The sequence below is a fragment of the Dermochelys coriacea genome, chromosome 1, assembly GCF_009764565.3.
Source record: "Dermochelys coriacea isolate rDerCor1 chromosome 1, rDerCor1.pri.v4, whole genome shotgun sequence".
Lineage (NCBI taxonomy): Eukaryota > Metazoa > Chordata > Testudines > Dermochelyidae > Dermochelys > Dermochelys coriacea.
Window position 1 is genome coordinate 257999305 of NC_050068.2, and position 20056 is coordinate 258019360.

The 20056-nt window shown below is 48.7% G+C and overlaps 2 protein-coding genes across 8 annotated transcripts in view; one reads left to right on the plus strand and one right to left on the minus strand.

Annotated features, from left to right (window-relative positions):
• The first annotated feature begins 135 nt into the window (after window positions 1-135).
• KCTD17 (potassium channel tetramerization domain containing 17) lies at window positions 136-19631 on the plus strand. 7 transcript variants are annotated; one of them, XR_006283155.1, is made up of 8 exons: window positions 136-603; window positions 2726-2842; window positions 2958-3066; window positions 4914-5005; window positions 6762-6857; window positions 7084-7209; window positions 7989-8114; window positions 9553-10463. XR_006283155.1 is itself a non-coding variant. In XM_043520292.1 (8 exons), exons 1-8 carry the CDS (start codon window positions 277-279, stop codon window positions 9618-9620), a joined length of 993 nt encoding a protein of 330 aa, XP_043376227.1. In that variant the 5' UTR covers window positions 136-276; the 3' UTR covers window positions 9621-10463. The 7 variants fall into 7 exon arrangements, 6 of the variants coding, with proteins under 6 accessions (XP_043376227.1, XP_043376230.1, XP_043376233.1 ...); XM_043520292.1 differs by having other exon boundaries at window positions 7989-8046; XM_043520295.1 differs by lacking the exons at window positions 7989-8114; window positions 9553-10463 and adding an exon at window positions 19500-19631.
• TMPRSS6 (transmembrane serine protease 6) overlaps window positions 12099-20056 on the minus strand; it is a 31929-nt gene continuing 23971 nt past the window's right edge. Inside the window, exons 14-17 of the mRNA XM_043520263.1 lie at window positions 19521-19689; window positions 17075-17349; window positions 13204-13340; window positions 12099-12257 (exon numbers count right to left, since the gene is read on the minus strand). Coding sequence (XP_043376198.1) covers window positions 12099-12257; window positions 13204-13340; window positions 17075-17349; window positions 19521-19689 — 740 coding nt within the window. The remainder of the gene's footprint in view (window positions 12258-13203; window positions 13341-17074; window positions 17350-19520; window positions 19690-20056) is intronic.

Here is a 20056-nt window from a genome sequence, read left to right on the forward strand (position 1 = left end):
CGCTCCCAGGATTCTTTGGTGACCAATCGCAGAGATGATGTAATGTGGTAATATTAACAGGGTTTACATATTATTTCAAAGCAATCAACAGCAGCGGTCAGAGAGCGGCCCCCAGGCAAACCCATTATCCTGGCATCCCTGGAATTTGGGGAGTGTTCAGAATGAGGAGCTGGGTTTCGTCCCTTGTGCCCATCGTTAGTAATGACCGACAGGCCATTCATACAGAACCGTTCTTCCCCAAAGATCCCATAGCTGCCCACTCTGAGCACCAGTGAAATGCAGCCACCTCTGGGGTGGAGGGCACCAGATAAACTACAGATCCCAGAATCCTCCAGTGCCCAACTCCTGCAGTGGCGTCTCCAGCTTGGGAGGGACGGAGCGGGAGAGATGAGGATGGAAGGAGGGGAGGAAACGCAGGCTCCAGAGAGGGTTTCGTTGACCTGGGAGAGCCACCCGCCGCAGCCCGCAAACAGCAGCCGGGCCAAGTGGGTCCGGCTGAACGTCGGGGGCACGGTTTTCCTCACCACCAGGCAGACCTTGTGCCGGGAGCAGAAATCGTTCCTCTGCCGCTTGTGCCAGGGGGAGGAGCTGCAGTCAGCCCGGGTAAGCGGCGAGCTGGGGGGCGGGGGCGGCTGCGGGGAAGCGCGGAGCCCTGGGCGGGTGGGATGAAAGCACAGCGCGGGCCGGGCTGGGCGGAGCTAGCCCCGGCGGGGTCCTAGCGCAGGCTCCGCAGGGAGCGGGCTGGACGGCGCGGCGCGCGCACGGGGCTAATGGGAACGAGACCCCTTCCCGGTGCCCGCGGGGGGGGGGGGCTCACTCCCTGCGTGCCAGCCAATCAGCCCGAGCCTCCTCGAGGGGGGGGGCGTCCCCTCTGTGGAATGGGAGGAGTCTCTGGCTTAATAGTAAAAAGAAAAGGAGGACTTGGGGCACCTGAGAGACTCACACATTTATTAGAGCAGAAGCTGGCGTGAGCTCCAGCTCACTTCCTTTTTCCACCAAATGCATCCGATGAAGTGAGCTGGAGCTCACGCCAGCTTCTGCTCTAATAAATGTGTGAGTCTCTCAGGTGCCCCAAGTCCTCCTTTTCTTTTTGCGAATACAGACTCACACGGCTGCTACTCTGAGACCTGGCTTAATAGCGGGGAGCAAACAGGCCCGCCCGAGGCTGTGTGGCACACATAGCACCCCTCTCCTCCGCTTCCCCGCGCCAGCTGTCTGGGACGCTTTGCTCCAGCCCCACGCTGCACGCGAGGAAGTGAGCTGAGCTTGGGCTCAAATCCATGTGTTCGCCTCTAAGGTGCCCCAAGTCCTCCTGCTCTTTTTGCGACTACAGACTAACACGGCTGCCACTCTGAAGCCCCACGAGAGGCGCCCTCCTTTCTCCCTCTGTCACAGGCCCAGCTAGGTGGGTGGCACTCAGATCTGACAAGGAGACTTGGCTTTACCATATAGAGCCCCAATAAGTAGACATGTCCCATCAGAGACACAAGGTGAGTGAGGTATGGTTTTTTTTATCGCACCAGACAAGCTTCCCAGTTTACACAGAGCGCGTCTTCCAGTCTCCTCCTCTCAGTACAGGCTGAAGAGGTAGGAGCCCTGCTGACACCAGAGTCCACATCACATCTTTTTATTCTGGGATCTCCCTGCGAGCCTTATAAAATCATATTTTATAGATAGGAAAGGCTTGCGGGGTCTGCCTCTCGGGGATGAAATACCAAGGACCTCGGGCCCCAGCAGGATCAGTTCGGCCCTTTGCTCTTTCAAGGGAAATAAATTGAGAGTACCATGCAGTTTGTGCTGCATGTGTATTTAGGTTCTGCCTGAATGTTAAAAGTCCCAGGATACTTTAAATTAGAGATGTTTCAGAGTAGCAGCCGTGTTAGTCTGTATTCACAAAAAGAAAAGGAGGACTTGTGGCACCTTAGAGACTAACAAATTGATTTGAACATAAGCTTTCGTGAGCTACAGCTCACTTCATCGGATGTATTCAGTGGAAAATACAGTGGGGAGATTTATATACGTAGAGAACATGAAACAAATTAGAGAATGGATTTAACCCATTTTACTTTCCAACATGCCTCTTCTCCCTACTGTTTTGCAGTGTGATGTGTATCAGTTGGCTGCAGCCTTCCATCCCAGAGGTGGCTGCTTTTCTGTAGTACTATTTGCATGTCATTTGGGAAGTGCTTTGGGATCCTAAAGTTAGCTCTTATATGCTACTTTGAATATTTAGCTCTCAGATCTCTTTACAAAGGTGAGTAGGTATCATTATTAGACCAGGTCAGGGATTTTTTGATAAAATGTTTTTTCCTTGGAAAATGCTGATTCATCAAAACCAAGCTGTTCCTGGGAAAGGGTCCATTTTTATGAATTTCCTGTTTTTTCAGGGAAAAAAATGTTCTGAAATTGTTCAAATGTCCCATTTTGCCATTTTCAAAATGGAAAATTCTGTGTTTGGGATTAAAATTATTTTTTTATTTGAAACTTAGGTTATTTTAAGATTAAAAATGTTAAACAAATGACAGTCAAAATTGAACTGAAATGTTTTGATCTCTCTGGTTTGAATGTTTTTCTTTTTGAATTTTCCATTCACAATTTTTTTTGTTGAGATTTTGACTTTTCATCCCAATTCAGGGTGGGAAAAATTATTGAAATCTCAAAAATTCTCACAAGACTGGAAAACTGTTTCCTGACCAGCACTAATCATTATCCCCATTTTTCACAGGGAAAACAAGATACAGAAAAATTAAGTGAATTTCCTAAACTCAACAGCCAAAAGGACCCAGGTTTCCTCACCCTCAGTCCTGTGCCCTGTCCACTGGACCAAAGGAGCTATAGAAATGTAAACCAGGATTACTACAGTTATTATTTTATTATAGTCCATTGTCTAGAGAAGTTAGGGGCAGTGGCAAGTTTCCCCCCAGGTTCTTCCCATCATGGCTTGTCTCTATTGTTAGGATGAGACTGGTGCATACCTTATAGACCGGGACCCCACATATTTTGGACCTATCCTGAATTTCCTCCGTCATGGCAAGCTGGTACTGAATAAAGACATTGCTGAGGAGGGTGAGTGTTGAAACCCAGAAAACTCCCTCTTACCACCCAATCCCTCTCTTAGAGGTGGGTTACAGTAGGTGCTGTTAACCCCAGTCTCCTGACCATATCCAATTCTGTCTAAAAAATTCCCCCCAGTGGCAGGCCCCCTCCCCTGTACTAGGATTTTTGAGACAGCTATCTTTGGAGCCTACATCCTGGGGAACTCTTTGTGTCCCATTTGCCATACAATAAAATGAATGAGAGTTGGGAGAAAAAGCTTGCTGGAATTTCCACTTATTCCTAGTGATGGGTATGCTATAATGGTAGGGTGAACTCATGCTGATTCAACCCTGTGCACACTGATTTCCTCACCCATGCTCCACTACTTGGAGGGTGAAGCATGAAGCTTTTGTCACTGGGGCTGGGAAAGGAGTGGCTAGGCCATGGTAGTGATGCCCAGTAGGATCTCTGATGAATTAACAAGTAAGAAATGGATGGCCTTCCCTGGTGTTAACCCCACAGGGTTTGAGCCCTAAGTGACTGAGAATGCTTTATTGTATTATTGATTTCCTCCCCAGCATGCCATTTCTCCCAGTGTATGTGAGAGAGGGACTAATGGGGTGAGAGAATGAGAAGCTCTGAGGGAATCTCAGGGTATGTCTATACTATGGAGGCTATGCCAGCATGACTATGCTGTCAGAAAGAATTTTTCTGTCATTGCAGGAACACTGTCTCCCCAGACAAAGTTAGCTATGTTGATGGAAATCCACTTCTGTTGACAGAGCTGCGTCTACTCTAGGGGTTTTGTCAGCATAGCTATGTCGGTCAGCGGTGTGGTTTTTTCATACCCCTGACTGACGTAGCAATGCCAGTATAACTTTTCAGTGTACCCTAGGCCTAGGGAGGGTTAGGGGCAAATAAATCTCACCTGCTTGCCCTGTCTATGTACTGATCTCAAGAGAGAACCTGAGTAGTCACTGAATGCTGGTTCCTAGGCATCATTCTCCCTTGTGGACCCATAAGGTGCCCCACACCCTCCCTGTTACAAACATGATCATGTTTGTCTCAGGGGAGCGGACAGATGCAGCTACTGTAGGTTAATGAAGTGAAACACACATCTTTGTTTACCTGCTTTGGGGAAAAGTGCTATACAGAGATCAGCAACAAGCCCAGGATGGGGACCAGAAGACTAGGCTCAGTACCTACAACAGTAACCAGGATTCACTCCCAAGTGGATAGCATTCAGTAACTGAGGGGTCTGGGTTTAATCCCTGCTGAACAGAGCCCACAGGACAGCTAGTTAAGGGCTCATTCTTGCAAGAATGGGCCCTTAAGTAGCTAGGGGCCTAAATTCACTCTAGTTCACAGACACTGGGTCAGTAATCAGCGTGCCTGGGTTCAATGACCAATAGGTAGAGCCCTGAACCCTCCCTGAGAAAATAATCCGCAAGCCTAGGATCAGGTATTAGTGGGTAGTGTCCTCCTCCTGGAATAACAGCCAGGGTAGGGATATGGGTGCACTTCCCAGTAGGGTGAATCCTGGGAACATTAACCAGAGAAGAGCTAGAGTTCTGTCTCCACTTGTAGAGTCCTGACATCGTAACCAGGTTAGACACCCCTGCGCTTCCCCTTGATACAGTAATAAAGGGGGCCTGAATTCAATCTCCAGGTGTAAGAGCTTCCAGGCAGCAGAGAACTGTTAATGTGGGATGTTGTGGTGTCCCTTTTCCCCAGGGGAGAGAGTTCTCGGTACAGGCATGTGAATTCCTAAAGCAGCCAGATGGGGCTTTCTCTTCAGGAAGCTCCGAGTACTGGGAAATGGGACTAAGAAGGACAAATACTTATTCCCGTGTCTTTTGTGCTCTCTGTGTGTCTAGGGGTTCTAGAAGAAGCTGAATTCTATAACATCGGCCCTTTAATCAGAATAATCAAGGACAGACTGGAGGAGAAGAACTACACCATAACACAGGTCTGAGGGGAAATGGAGAGGGGCGGGGGGGGGAAGCTAGAAGAGAGGTCAAATAGGGGAGGGACAGTGGGAAAGTGCCATGAAAAATAACCCACTGGTGGGTGACTGTTACAGATCCCACTCTGTGCCTATCTGCAGAGGATATGAGTTGTTACAGCCCCCAGCCACAGAGCTTTAGCTCAAGCTGTAGCAGCCAATGCTTTTAGTTCTGGAGGTTTCTTGGTTCAATTCCTGGTGTGTCAGTCCAGCTGTCCCAGTCACATAAATAGGAGGTGTTTGCTGGCACATAAATACACAGGGATGATTCCACTAATATATGCTGTGTCATGAAATCTTCCACCAGCAGGAAACCTTCATTGTAGTTAAAATAAAATGAAAGTCCCAGAGGTGGCACTGGATGTTGTGCTTGTCTGATCTGGAAGGGTGCTATATCCTGAACCTCCAGACGGCATTAGTTGCAGGGGCTATTTCAGTGTGGGAAGGGGATGGTTTGTGGAAGATGCATTGTCTGTGCACTCCTGCAACTCCAGAAAGAAGCCAGACTGTTCCTTTTAGTGCACTATCACTGTGGGAGGCAGAGTGATATCGGTGGGGAGTCACTGAGGCATTACTGCTGTGGGAGACGGAGGGGATGTCTGTGGTGGGGAAAATCACTAAGGCATGACTCCTCCATCTTTGGCCGTGACTACCTCTTTCAAATCGCTCTTTAATACCCATTTCTTCCAGTAATAATAAGAGTTAAAAATTGTTTATTATTTGCAATACCATAACACCTAGACTCTCGCACTGAAATTAGAGCTCTATTGTGCCAGGCACTGTACAAACACAGTCAGAGACAGTCCCTGCCTCCAAAGAGCTTGCAGTCTAAGTAGACAAGAGAAAGGGTGGGAGAAAAACAGGTTTATTACCCCCATTTTGCAGATTGGAAACAAACACAGAGAGAGCGTGTGTTTTTCCTCCCCCGAGGTCACTCAGGAATCCTGCAGCAGAGCTACTACTTCACTTCACCAGTAATCTCTACATGGTCTCGCAGTGATCCCATGTCTGAACTTGCATTCCTTTTTGTCTTATCTGCCTTAGTTTGTAAACTCCCTGAAGTAGAAACTGCTTTGCTCTGTGCCTCCACACTCGTGCACAGTGGACATTTATGGCACTATATCAGAGGTTCTCAAACTTTTGTACTGGTCACTCCTTTCACATAGCAAGCCTCTGAGTGCGACCTCCCCTTGTAAATTAAAAACACTTTTTTTTAAAATATATTTACACCATTATAAATTCTGGAGGCAAAGCAGGGTTTGGGGCGGAGACTGACAGCTCACGACCCCCCATGTAATAACCTCCCGACCCCCAGTTTGAGAATCCCTGCATTATATCAGTGGCTTTCATTAACAATGATAACAAATGCAAACTTCCTGTAAGAATGAGTGTGGCCTATGCTGGGTGCTGGACCCTTCCCCTCCTCACGGTAGATCCTTTTAATCCATGTGCTCTCCTGCTGCACCTGAAGTGTGATCCTGCAGAAACCTTTGTCCTCTCATACCACCCCTTTAAGGGCAGGGCAATATGAAGTTGGGTTGCGGGTATACCTTTTTGTAGGGCCCTTATTTTTATAATCCCAGCCAGAGGTGTATCAGCTTTTGTCACAGAATAACATTCAGAATCTTTTGAGGGTATGAAGCCACTTGGCTCAATTTCCTGTTGGAAGATCTGCCCCCAAGGCAGAGTTCCTCAGCAACGTGCCTCACTTTCCTCACAGGTGCCTCCGAAGCATGTGTACCGGGTGCTGCAGTGCCAGGAAGAAGAGCTCACTCAGATGGTTTCCACTATGTCAGATGGATGGCGCTTTGAGCAGGTAGAGCAGGATGTGTGAGCTAGAAGAGGAGCTATGTGCTAGAGGAGAGACAGGGAACATGCTCTAACACCAAGGGACTTGGTGTCTCCCTTGATGGGAGTAGCACATCAGTATCTGACTCCATGCTCCCTGAGGACGTTGTCCATATCCCTGTTCTCAGTGAGAAGTAGACGTGTAGCGAAGTGTGTGTGAGATCTTTGACTTTGGTTTTTTTTGTGATTTCCAGCTGGTGAATATCGGGTCATCCTATAACTATGGGAATGAGGACCAGACAGAGTTCCTGTGTGTGGTCTCCAAAGAGCTGTACAACTCACCCAATGGCCTGAGCTCTGAGCCTAGCCACAAAGCCAAGGTGAGACCAACCTGCACTTCACCGTCCCTGTTAATGGCTTATCTTCATCACCATAAGAGCCTCTTCTCTGTTTCCTCCCTCCCCTTCAGCGGTGGGCTAACCAGGTGGTGAAATGTCATGGCCTGTCCCTTTGTTCAGAGTCATGAAGTGCTACCTCCTAATGAACAGGACCTTGTGTGTGTGGCAAATCACTATAACAAGATACCTCTGTCCTTCTTGTGCCTCGCCAGTCTGCCTCCTCATCTCTCTTCCTACCCACGCTGAGTGTGTCACTATCATCAGACCCATCAGTGTGTGAATACCCAGAATGCTTTGCAGTGGGTACCTTTGTTTGGTGACTAGAGCACCATACCCTCTTTCTGGAGAGCGAGGAACGCTTTCTCCACTGAGTTGTGGTGTGTAGTAATGGGAGGCACCCTCCTCACCTTCAGGCCAGAGTGGGAGGTGAGAAACTCCTTTGGGGCATGCTTTCTTGGTAGACATGGGCACACTTTCTTGGTAGACACAGAACATGGGAAGGACCAAAATCCATCAGTCCCCGACAACCCTCTGCATTTCTATGTGGGGAGACGTACCTGCCTGATTCCCATGGGCAATCCCCGCTCAGGGTTCCAGAGAGAGCCTGAATTTCTCTGAACCCTAAAGGCCTTCAGGCCTTTCCTCCCCATATCCAAATCTGGCCGCTGCTTTGAGCCCTTGCGCGTGAGCAAGAATCACCATGACAGGTCTTGCAAGTGTCTCCGATCTTTCTTCCCTTTGTACTGCACGCTGGGCCGCAGAGCACAGAGGAGGATCCAGAGGAGGAAGAGCAGGAGGAGGAGGAGGCAGAGGAGAAAGGTGCATCAAATCCCTGAGGAAAATGATAATAATAAAAACCCAACCATAAAGCCATCCGTTCCCGTCTGGTGAGAGTCCACACAGCTAGTGTCAGGGAAGCACTAGGGAAGGGGCTGAGGGAACCACTCCAGGGACCAGGGGATGCAGTGGGGCTGAGGTCACAGTGGTAGAGGTGGGAGATCTATTGCACATGGCTGCTACTTTATATTTAACTTTTTATTTTTTTTATTTTTATTTGCAGCAAATTAATCTACTCGGGATTCTGCTAATTCTTTCTCCTGTCCAGATTCCCTCTCCTGCTCCCTTCCCACCCATGGGGTTCTTGTCACTGCTCTACTACTTCCTCCCTTCCACACAGTTCTTTCCCAAAGAATCCCTCCCTCCACTCCCCTCTTCCCTCACTCTCTCTCCTCGTGCACCTGGTTTCCTGCCTCCCCTCTCACCTTCCACTTCTGGGGTCCTGTGTGCTCCCTGTTCAGGCTCCTGTCTCCTCCTGCTCCTCACTCTTCCTCCTCTGCAGGATGGTACCTGTCTGCACTCTCAGATATGACTCTGAGATCTGCATGAGTGACTCTCATCTCCTCCCCTCTTATGGATCTGGCCCTGGTTTGTAGGTCTTTGGTGGGGGCAGGGAGTGGTTGATTCTTTCCTTACTCTGTGCTTTTCTGATTCTCTTTGTGTGTGTCTTACTTTTTAAGCAGGCCTTACAGTTCGGGACTAGAGGCTCTGGTAGCAGAAGGAAGAGCAAAGCTGTGAGACATTGAGAGGGATGGGAACAAGGGGAAGGAAGATAGATGGGGAGCTGGGGAGAATGCTGTAGTTCTGCCTGGCATATGTGCACAGAGGACTTTTCCCCAGAAGCTGCTGTTTAATCCTCCTCTTGATAGATGAAAGAATATTTTGCATGAGGATTTTCATATATTTCCCTGCCTTTAAAAGCCACCTTTGCCAGGTGGGCGTTTCCCAGCAGATTCTGACAGGGTAAGCATTCTGGGGATGAAAATAGAAACTAGGCAGCTCTGTGTGAAGTGTGCCCCAATTTTTGGCAGAGAGAGACAGAACTTGGGCTCACTGCCCTAGTTGTGTGGTGAAGGGGGTGAGGAGGCCTGAGGAAGGGGCCTTGCTTCTATTTTTTTAGGGCGTTTACAGGATTTGTGCTAAATTGGGGGTTCTTGAACCCCTCTTCCCACACTCCTTAGATTAGGGGGAGTCATTCATTCTCTGGTATTTGTCAGGCTCTCTCCATCCCTCTGTTTAGGGGTCTCTCTGCCCTTAGCTGTGGGGCCTGAGTATTATACTGAGTCAGTATATTTTACTCACATGGATTTTCCTTCCTCTCTCTTTCTCTCCCTCCCTCCTTTTTCATGTCTCTTTCTTTTCTGTTCTCTCATCTCCTGTCACTTTGCTTTTCCTCTTCCTCTCGATTTGTGTTGCTCTCCCTCTCTCCTCCATGCTTGATTTCTCTCTGCCTTTGGTTTTGTTCTTTGTCTCTCTCTCGTTTTCTAGTTGTTACAAGCCAGAGGCCTCAGGATGTGATACCGACGATCAACTCCAGCCTTTTAATTTCCATTTAAAATCTTTATTTTTGTACTGTAGTATATGGCAGCCCTCTGGGGGAAAGCGTCGCAGCGACTCCACTCCTCACCCTCAACTTGTTGTCTTTGTTTTTAAAGTTCTGTTTTGGAATATCGTTTCTGAAGCTCACGCTCGCATCCCCCCTGAGAAAGGGAGATACCCCCACCTGTGTGTCTGACTTGCTGCAGGGGATGTAATCCACACCCTGCAATCTCCCCAGGCCCACAGGATTCCCCTTCCTTAGGGTCACAGTCAGTGCTTAATTTGTGCCAGGGCTGAGCCCCAGCATCTCTAGGCTTGGCAGTTCATAGCCCCGGCACCTCTGGATTTGCCGCATCAGTTTTGAAAGTAAATGATTGCTTGAGCCCTGGCACCTTTTTCACTATAAATTAAGCACTGGTCACAGTGACCCCTGCTGGGAGGGACAGAACTCAGCAGCTACACGCTTCCTTCCTACCCCGACCTGCTGACTAGATTCAGGCCTGTGTGTCTGATTCACTGTCAGAGCCACTATTGGGGAGGGCAGTTGAGCTCTGCTTGTCACCCAGGGGGCAAATGGGGAATCCCTGCCTCTCTCCGCATAGCCTCTGTGCTTAGCACAAGGAGTGAAGGGGCAGCCTTGATCCTTTGCTGGGTAATACACACACAGAGGCCCCGCGGGGAGAGATTTAATTTCAATGGGGGTGAAAGAGGCAGGAGTACGGCATGGCATACCTAGCTTCTGATGTAGCTTCTGACTGTTCTTGGAAGGAGATGCCTGCCAGGGCTTCTGGGCATGGGGTGTTTCTGCGATGTCTGAGGATGCTGTGTTATAACTCCTGAATAAATGTCACTGTCCATTACTGGCTGTCTCCTCTCCTTTTTGCCAGAGCACTTTGGTGCTTGTGGGAGGGACCTGAGAACTTGGGTTGAGGCCTCAGATTAACTGACATTAGAACGCATCCACTCAGAGCCAGTCTTCCTTCCCCACCCCTTTGTTCAGGAATGGCAGATGCGGCAGGATGTGTGCCTGAGTGGAGTCTCTGTACCTAGCGCTCTGTTGGCCAGGAGACTTATGGTCCCAGTGGAAATGATGCTGGGCTAAGGAAGCTGTGTCCATTGCTCATGCAGCCCAGGATAAAATTCATAAACATGCATGATACAAAAGTTGCTTGCTGGGTGTAGCTCAGCCTGGAGGCTTGGCCCTGGCCTAGGCTCCCGGTCACCTACTCTGACCCTAATGTACCTAAGTACTGATATTTATTGCATACACATTGTCTTCCATTCTCGGGGGTGGAAGGGGATGTTCTCCTGGTTCCTGGCTAAAGTGACAGAGACATTCCCACAGTCCCAGGGAGCCTGGTTGGGCCTCCCTTTACTGCCTGTAGTTCCCCAAGTGTGTATAGCAGGGCTGATGGGGGAACTTCTTTCTGTTGCAGTTCACACCACAGTGATGGGCACTGTATAAGTACCCACACAGATTACAGCTGGTTCATGCTGTCCCCAGGCTGTAGCTGAGAGAGAGGTGTTGGTCTCTTTTTGAGGTTCTCTAATCTGGTCTCATCAAGTTGCTGCATATGGAATTCTAGGCTGGCAGACACATTCTCAACCCAGAGAGAGTTAAACAGAGAGAAAATTGCAGAGCAAAAAAATAATTCTTTTTATTCCCAATTCCAGACATTGGCCCATAATATTTCTGTATAAATACATAGCCATCACCATTTAAAATACTTTGCTTGCTGCCTTCTCCCTCACTTGCTGGCAACAGAGAATGGAAGTGAAGGAAGATCTTTTGTGTTAAAGGTATTAAATGAATTCAAGGGAGCGGGTAGGAGGTTGCACAGATGTTATGTACTCAGTGGCCAAGAATTCTGCCTGGAGGGAGTCCAATTGCAGCATAAAATGATGGTGAAATTACAGCACCAAGGCAGTGACATGTACTTGGGAAAAGTGATGGATCATGTCTTGGAGGCTCTAATAGACAAATAATTGCCCGGTTGAACCTAACTACACCCTCTAGCTAAGGAAAGAAGCAATTATAAAGATGGGGGAGGAGAAGAATGAATGGCAGGGAAGGAGAGAGATGGATTGATATCACAGTTACTGGAATCTCGTTTCTATCTACATCAGTCAGATTTTCTTGCAGCAAATGTTCCAGTGTTGGGATTGGGGATGAATCATGTAATTCATGTAAAATTAGTCTCCCCCATGCTCCTGTCCAGAAAGCATCTGCTCAGGGCCCCCATCTTTCCGTCCTCCCTCCCCTTAATGCACCAGAGACCTTGGTGTGCCTGGGCTTAATACAAGACTGGGCATTTCTTGGAGAGGGTGGAGGGGCTTCCCACTTGTCCTCACATACTCCCAGGGGAAGATTTACTTTCACCCCATCCCAAAACATAATCTCTGTCTTTCCTAACACTCTGCAGACAAGTGATCAATGTCAGGAACAGGTAACAGAGCACCCTGTGCCTAGTGGGGAAGGCACAGGGGGACATCCCTCAGCTCATTGTCTGTTTCATCCAGCCTAGCACCCTGGTGATCCTGGTGTAGACCCCGTAAGTATCTGGACGTGCGCAACCCAGCCCCCAGCTCACCAGGCCAGCCAGAAACCACCTGCCACTGGGCTCCTTGCAGACAAGGGGACCTCCAGAATCACCCTAGAGGCAGAAGGAAACAAAGAACCATCAGAACACTAAAGTGACGGGGGTGGAGCACAATGAAGAACTCGCACGTACTTTGAGAATACATTTCCTCTACTTCCTCTCATCTTCAGGCTGCAATTCAACCCCTCCATCCCACTGCCCAAGGCCTCAGCAGCACCCCCAATGGAGCTAAGTATCTCAGGCAGAGGCGTGTAGGACAGAATCAGAACCCCAAGACTTCTAAGTAAAGGTGTTGGCCACTAGCACTTCTTCAGCCATGTGTGTCCCCTTTCCCAATAAGTCTCTTGCTTATTCTTTTAGTCAGTGGAAGGGCCTCAGGAGGAAACAGGCTGGAGCAAATCTAGGGAGGACTTTGCCAATTGTAAATTTGAACTGGATCCTAAAATTAATGGGGTACCAGTGGCATTTCCTGGGGATGAAGTGTAATGTAGGAGCAGGCAGAGAGTAGCAGCACCAATCAGCACATGCTGTGGTGGGGTGAGTTATGGGAACAGTCTTCAGGTAGATGACAGGGAAGTTGCTTGGAGTAGAAAAGCAGAGGAGTGGCTGAAGAGGATGTAATGACCTGAAAAGGGAAAATCCAAGCTATATTGTCACCAGCATTGCTGACTATGGGGACAACCCGCAGGAGGAAATGGATAATTTTCCCTATGGAGCTGTGTGTGGCTCCACTAAGGTTCCAGCACTATGCGGAGCTCATGGGAGACTGGACATAATCCTAAGAAACTGAAAAGTTTCTGCGTTTGCACCGGAGGATAAGCATGAGCAGGATGTGACCTGCAGTTGGGGCAAGAAGGTCTTTCTTCTAACCTCTTGGAATCAATATACACCTTATTCAAAGCTATAGCGCATGTTCAGGGAAAAAGATACCCCCTTGGCCCCTATCCGTTGCTGGATGATCCCCCTTTAAGGTGAAAGTGTCCCACATCTCCTCTGTCACCTGGCAGGCATCCTTCTTGCCCTTGCGGTAGCCGGCACAAAGCATTCTGGGAGAGATCTGGTAGTGATAGGCCACACTGCAGATGTCCTGCTGGATCAGCTGCACATCCACCTTCTGCAGGATGTTACTCAGTTGCCCTAGATATGGAACAAGAACAGCAGGTGAGTAACAGCAGAACTCCCTGCCTCTTCCTGTTATCCCCAGACCGAGCCACATCGCACCTCTCTCTGTCTCCAGTTTATGGAAAGAGCTGCCACTTGGATCACCATCTTGTCCTCCACTTGCATCACATTTCCCCCCTCCCCTAATCCTTACCTTAGCTTCTCACCTTTTACTTCTCACTTCACTCACAAGGCTCTACACAACTGGTCCCTATTCAGCATTACCCTGCAGCTCCTTTGCACCAGCAGGACATGAGGGGAGTAGAGCTGTTGGGTCGCCCTCAAAGTTATATAACTATGATAGAATTATAATTATGTAGTAGTAGAAATAAAGATAGACAAAAGAGTATATAGGTATTGTAAAAAGGTGTGAACATCAGTTCCATGCTGTTGAATTTCACTCTGTAACAAATGCAAGGCCAAAGTGCTAATTATTTCAGGCCAGTACAGGACAAAGAGTCTGTGCTGGAAAGTGATAAGAATTTTGAGGAAACAATGCTGTTCTTTAAAACAACACCCTGATGCTCTTCCCCCCGCAGGGTCCCCTTGTCATGCCTATTTCAGAGTAGCAGCCGTGTTAGTCTGTATTCGCAAAAAGAAAAGGAGTACTTGTGGCACCTTAGAGACTAACAAATTTATTAGAGCATAAGCTTGCATCCGATGAAGTGAGCTGTAGCTCACGAAAGCTTATGCTCTAATAAATTTGTTAGTCCCTAAGGTGCCACAAGTACTCCTTTTCTTTTTGTCATGCCTATGTAAATCTTGGTATCTAAAGAGGGAAAAATAGATAGTGGGATAAAACTTGTTAAATGAATCAAGAGTCATAGATTGTGTTGTTAAGTAAAAGAATGAATGCTGAGTGCATGGAATTGAGAGCCTGAAGCAGGGAAATAATTGGTTAGTAAATGGTGCCAGCCTAATCCTAAGAATTTCAACCTTGATATCAATGGGCCGAAGAATATGCAAAATGGAGATAACTGGATGACCCCCGGAGGGTGAACCGGAATCCACCCAAAACGCATCAAGGAAGAACAAGAAGATAACATCTAGCCATCTTGGAGCCATCATGGATGTACCACCTGCTGATTGAGCTGATTGATGGTCATCTCAATTGTAAATTCAGCATGATGAAGCAACTTCCATAGACTTGTATTGAACCAGAGACCTATAAAAATTGGTTCCAGGGACTGTGTTCTTTGAGTCTGGTTCTACAATCACCCTCCAGGAGCATCGGATGCGTATCTGACAATGACTCGGCTCCACTCTCATGTCCAGGCCACCTGGCCAGTGACTTGGCACGAGCAACATCTAGGCTGGTAACTATAAAAACCTGTAGAACCTGTGTGTGAATGTCTGTGTGTGTGAATGGATCTATATAGAAATTGCATATAGGAATATTTTGTTGTATTTACAATAAACGTGGCAATTTGCCTTGTCCTCTTACAAGATCCTGTTGGTATCATTTTTATTAGTGCAACAGAGCTGTCTGGAGGATGACAATTCCATTTTGCAGCAACTTGTTGCACTTTCAGAACTTGTTTTCATCCCACAGTGGACTGAAAACATGGCCTTCTGAACATCCCCATGAAAACAGAATTGTGTTGAACTGTCTGGTTTTGGATCCAAACCAGAACTTTTCAATTCAGGAAGTAGTGTGGGTATGTGGCCTGGTGGTTAGGGCACTGGCTAGGGAGCTGGGAGACCCAGGTTCAAGTCCCTGTCCTGTAGGGCACTGGCTAGGGAGCTGGGAGACCCAGGTTCAAGTCCCTGTCCTGTCTGATTCAGAGCAGAGGTTTTCATCCCAGATCACTCTGAATAAGGCAGAATCTTTCTAATGAAAACTTCATCCAAACTGCTAAGTCTCCATGACTGTCCCAACCAGCTCTATGAGGGGAACAGGAGGCCAAAGCCGGTGCAAGGATGTTTCGCGCCCTAGGCGAAACTTCCACCTTGCTCCCGCTATCCCCCTCCCCCGTTATTTGCTGCAGGCGGCCCTCCCCGCGCCCCCCAACTCCAGCTCATCTCCGCTCGACCACCTCCTCAGAGCGTGCTTTTGGTGGCCCCCAACCACTTGGCGGCTTAGGCAGCTACCTAGTTTGCCTAGTGGTTGCACCAGCCCTGCAGGAGGCACATGGACAATACTGTATGAGTGCAGCACGCTGTAGTGACCCTCTCACCAGGGGCACAAGTTAGAATAGCCCTCAGGGGCTGCACTGGCTTCTGCAGCTGCTGACTGGAGGAAGTTCAAGGGCAGCCCCTCCATCTGTCTGCTGGTGCCTTGTCCCTGCACAAGTGCAGGGCTATATCTGGACCCAATGTTGTCCCTGCAGCCAGCTCTGCTCTTCTCAGGCCTCTCTCGTTATTGCGCTCTGGCTCCTTTTCTTGACCTCTGCTCCACACCTTCTGTCATGCCATCCCTTGTGTTCCAAGTCTGGACCAGCTCTAGCCTTTTTGTCTGCCAAGAGAGCTCCTGCTCCTCCTTGCCCACTGCTTTCACAAAGCTGTCCAGCATTGATCTTCATGCCAATATTGCCCTGGGAATTCTTTCTCTGTGTTTCATACTTACCTGTCAGAATTAAACACTAAGCTCATTGGCAGGGCACTGCAACTGAAATCTGATATAACTGGGTTCAACACTCCCAAAGGAGTTGTACCAGTCTACAACAGGTTAGAATTTGGACCCTTTCCATCAGTCAGAGAATTATAGCTATTATCTGGACGGAACCTGTCACTGTAGGTCATCTAGCCCAGTTCCCTGCCAGGGTAGGATTCTTCCTTACTATACTTTTACTAGTGCTTTGTCCAGTGTAGTTTTAAATGACCTAGGTTGAAGAGGGGTGTTACATTTTCCAAAGTGACACCTGATTTTGGGTGACTCCATATTTGGGATGCTCAACATCTTGAAGGGGCCTGATTTTCAGAGGGCAGGAGCTCAGCTCTTTCTGACAGTCAGGGGCACCAGCCACTTTTGGCTTCTACTGCTTCCCTTGGGAGACTATGTTGTTGTGCGTGTAATACACCATGCACACATATAGCTCTCCATAAAGAATTATAGCTACAAAAATCCTTCATGCTCCCTTCACTTGCTGACAAAGACCCTTCTCTAGGTCTTTGGACCCAACGCCTCCAGCTGTCCCAGAGCAGTGCACCTTCCCATCCCAGTCCTCCCAGGATGGCCCATACTGTTATGAGTTTGTCCTAGATCCTGCAAGCCCAGACAATTAAAATCTCTTATCTTTTGGGGGGACTCGTGCTATTCTGTCTTCATGCTGTGATGTTACATCCATATGTGATAATTCTGCATGATGCAATATGATGATCCACTAGGGGGAGCTGGAGGGCACCATTAGGGTAGATTGCAGTTACAGTAGGTAAAGGGGGAAAGGGCACAGGCAAATCAAAGCTTTCCATTAGCTTTCAAGGAGCTTGGAACTGGAACATTCTCTGACTTTTGTTTGAGGAACCCTGCGTCAGATTCTTGCCAAGAACATTATCCCATACCGAACCAACCAAGCCCTGATGTGAGCCTCCTAGCGTCACAACAGAATTTATTTATTTGGGAGGAGATTTTCAAAGGCACAAAGAGTAATTAGCCCAACTTTTCATGGGAGCTGGGTGTCTCACTGCCTTTGAAAAATTCTCTCCCCCCCCCATGTAGCCCCTGGAGGAAAAGAGGATCCTAACAAGAGCAGCAAACATCCTGCATGTACCTCCTTCCTTGAGAGCCCCCCATCCGGTGATCCAGCAACGGAGGCCAGGTTCAAAGAGGTGGGAGTGGGCGGGCAAGCAGATGGGCTGAATGAAGGGTGAGTTGATAACTGGGTGGTCAAGCTGGAGCAGGGCCACGTCGTAGTCGTGGCTGTCCTCCTCATAGTACGGGTGCAGGAGGAGGCGGCTCACCTTGAAGGACACCTCATTCTGGCTGCTGACATTCTGAAAGTACTTGCCCAGGTAGACAGTCCAGATGGATGGGGAAGCCAATCTACTGGGGGCAAGGGGAGAAAAGGTGTGTCGGTGTTAGAGAAATAGGTGGGGTGTGCAGCACAAAAAGGGAGAGTGAGAAATTAGGGGAAATGAAGGAGAGTGGGGGAAGTGAGGAGAAGGCTGGAAAATCAGAGAGACAACGAGCAAAGGAAAAGGCGGGCAAAGGAAAGGAAGGGAGCATGGGGAAAGTGACAGCTCTGTGAAAAGGTTAGAGAGGGAGGGATGTAAAGGAGGGCAAAGACATATCTGAGGGCTGGTCTACACTGAAAGCGTAGGTCGACCTAGCTACGTTGCTCAGCAGTGTGAAAAATTCACGCTCCTGAGAGATGTAGGTAAGCCAACCTAAGCCCCAGTCCAGACAGTGCTAAATTCTTCCATCAACCTAACTAGGATTTACTGCAGTGATGGAAGAACCCTTCTGTCACTGTAGTGTCTACACTCCAGTGGTGCAGCTGCAGCTGTAGCATTTCTAGTGAAGACATATCCTTCGGTTGAGCAAGGGTACATTACAAGGAGGAACAGCCCTAAATGGGAGCATAGATTAAATAGCACATACCTCCTACTGGGAAAAGCCAAGAGAGGTGGGGATTGGAGGTGGAGCAGTGGAGATATTTAGATAGATTAGCTAGCATGCCTAGGGGGATGGGAGAGAGGAGAGCATGTTCCAGGTGGGAGGGTGAAGGGCAGAGAAGAAAACACAGTGGAGAAGACCGGGGGAAAAAAACTGTAAGAGGCCTATTGTTTGGACACACGGTACCTTCCACCTCTGTGCCTTCTCCCACACTGCCCCTAATGCATGGGAAATACTCCCTGACAAACTTTCCAAACAGCTACCACCTTCAGGGCCAGCTCCAGGCACCAGCTTTCCAAGCAGGTGCTTGGGGCAGTAGTTAGAAAGGGGTGGCAGTGTTTCCGCAGCGGCGGCAATTCGGCGGCAGACCCTCTGTCCCGCCGGCTGCGACAGCAATTCGGCGGCAGCTTCTCCCTTTTGGCATCCACAGCAGCAGTTTTTTCCACTGCTTGGGGGAAACCTGTAGAGCCGGCCCTGGCCACCTTATCCTCCATCAAATCTCTCCTTAAGGTTCATCTCTGCCATGATGCCTCTGAACCCCAGCCTGCTGGTCCTAGCTGGGCACATGCCCAACTGTGACTATTCCTCTTCCCCTTCTCTCCTTTTCTTCCTCTCTACCTCTAACCCCAATACAAAATAATAATAGTAATAAAAACAAGCCCCACCCTACAAAATACATAACTAGCAAAGCGGTGCTAGTGTATCACCAGATTCATCTGCTGGGCTGTTGTAGCCATTTCCTCTACCCTTCGTCTGTGTGTGTCTCCGGATGGTAAGCTGCTCTGGGCAGGGATTTTCTCTCTTCGGTGCTTGCCCAAGTTCCCAGCAAAACAGGGTTCTCATTCTAATTAGTACCTTTGGGTACTACCATATATAATTATTTACTATGAGTCACCTCTAGAGGGCTATGACATGAGTGACAGAAAAGCTTGACAGGTTTCAGAGTAGCAGCCGTGTTAGTCTGTATTCGCAAAAAGAAAAGGAGTACTTGTGGCACCTTAGAGACTAACAAATTTATTAGAGCATAAGCTTTCGTGAGCTACAGCTCACTTCATCGGATGCTTTCAAGAAAAGCTTGAGGCCCACTTTAAATGAGAAGATTCCCGGGGGGTTGCAAGTCATCACTGGCCTAACAGCTATTGGGTAAGGGGCCAATGTGCTGGTAGTTTGAGCTCCACCAATGTTCTCACCACATAAAGCTAGGCTGGGCTTCCCCCTGTGAGTCCCCATTTATTCTTTTCTCGCATGAAGGAGAAAAGTCCAATTGTGTATGTTTTTAGGGTTCATGACCATGGTAGAACCAGAGGAAAGCACAGAGCGGATGGGAGCTATGCAAGCTTCCCTTCCCTCTATGTCTTCCCAGAGCTCCTCAGCACCTGCCTGCTACCACAGTCTTGCCCTCATACACACATATCTCCAGCAGAGTTTCCCAGGCCTGACCTCCTTGCTCCAGCTCTGAGCCACTACCGTCAATGGTTCCGAAGTGAATGGCCATTCTGTGACAGTGGTTCCAAGTTGGTTTAGGCTGAGACCCAACCGGCTTTGATGTGAAAGCAGTCTGAACTCGGTCTCCTCCACAGCGCTCATCCCTCACCATTTACCTGTCATCCTGGAAGCAGTGAGCCGCCGAGACCACCCACCGATCGGCAATCAGCGTTCCACCACAAATATGGCTCCCGCGAACCTGAAGGCTAGCCTGCCATGGCCACTCCCCTTCTACAGAATTGGTGCCACCCACAATCCGGTTCAGAGGGGCCTGCCATCCACAGTCTAAGGAGAGGAAGACATAGGAAGACAAGGGGCAAATGTACATCGTGTCTGCCCTTCCCCTTTGCTTTACTGACTTTCCAGTCTGCCATTTATACCCTTGGCCATTTACACCCTGCTTGGCACTGGCTGGAGCCATTTTATAGTATGTCAGGGCTTAGGTGACTGAAAATTCCAGTGTGATGTTTTTTCCTATTATTAACACAGGTGAACCCTGCACCACTTTTCCCACACACTGGAGCTCAGTCAGCACCAGCTGGGACACCCGTGCTGTGAGCTTCCTCTCAGCAGTGCCCGGTCTGTGCCAGTCAGTGTTCTGTTAATGTGAGCTTCCTTGGAGCAGTGCCCCATTACTGGCAACCATGACTCC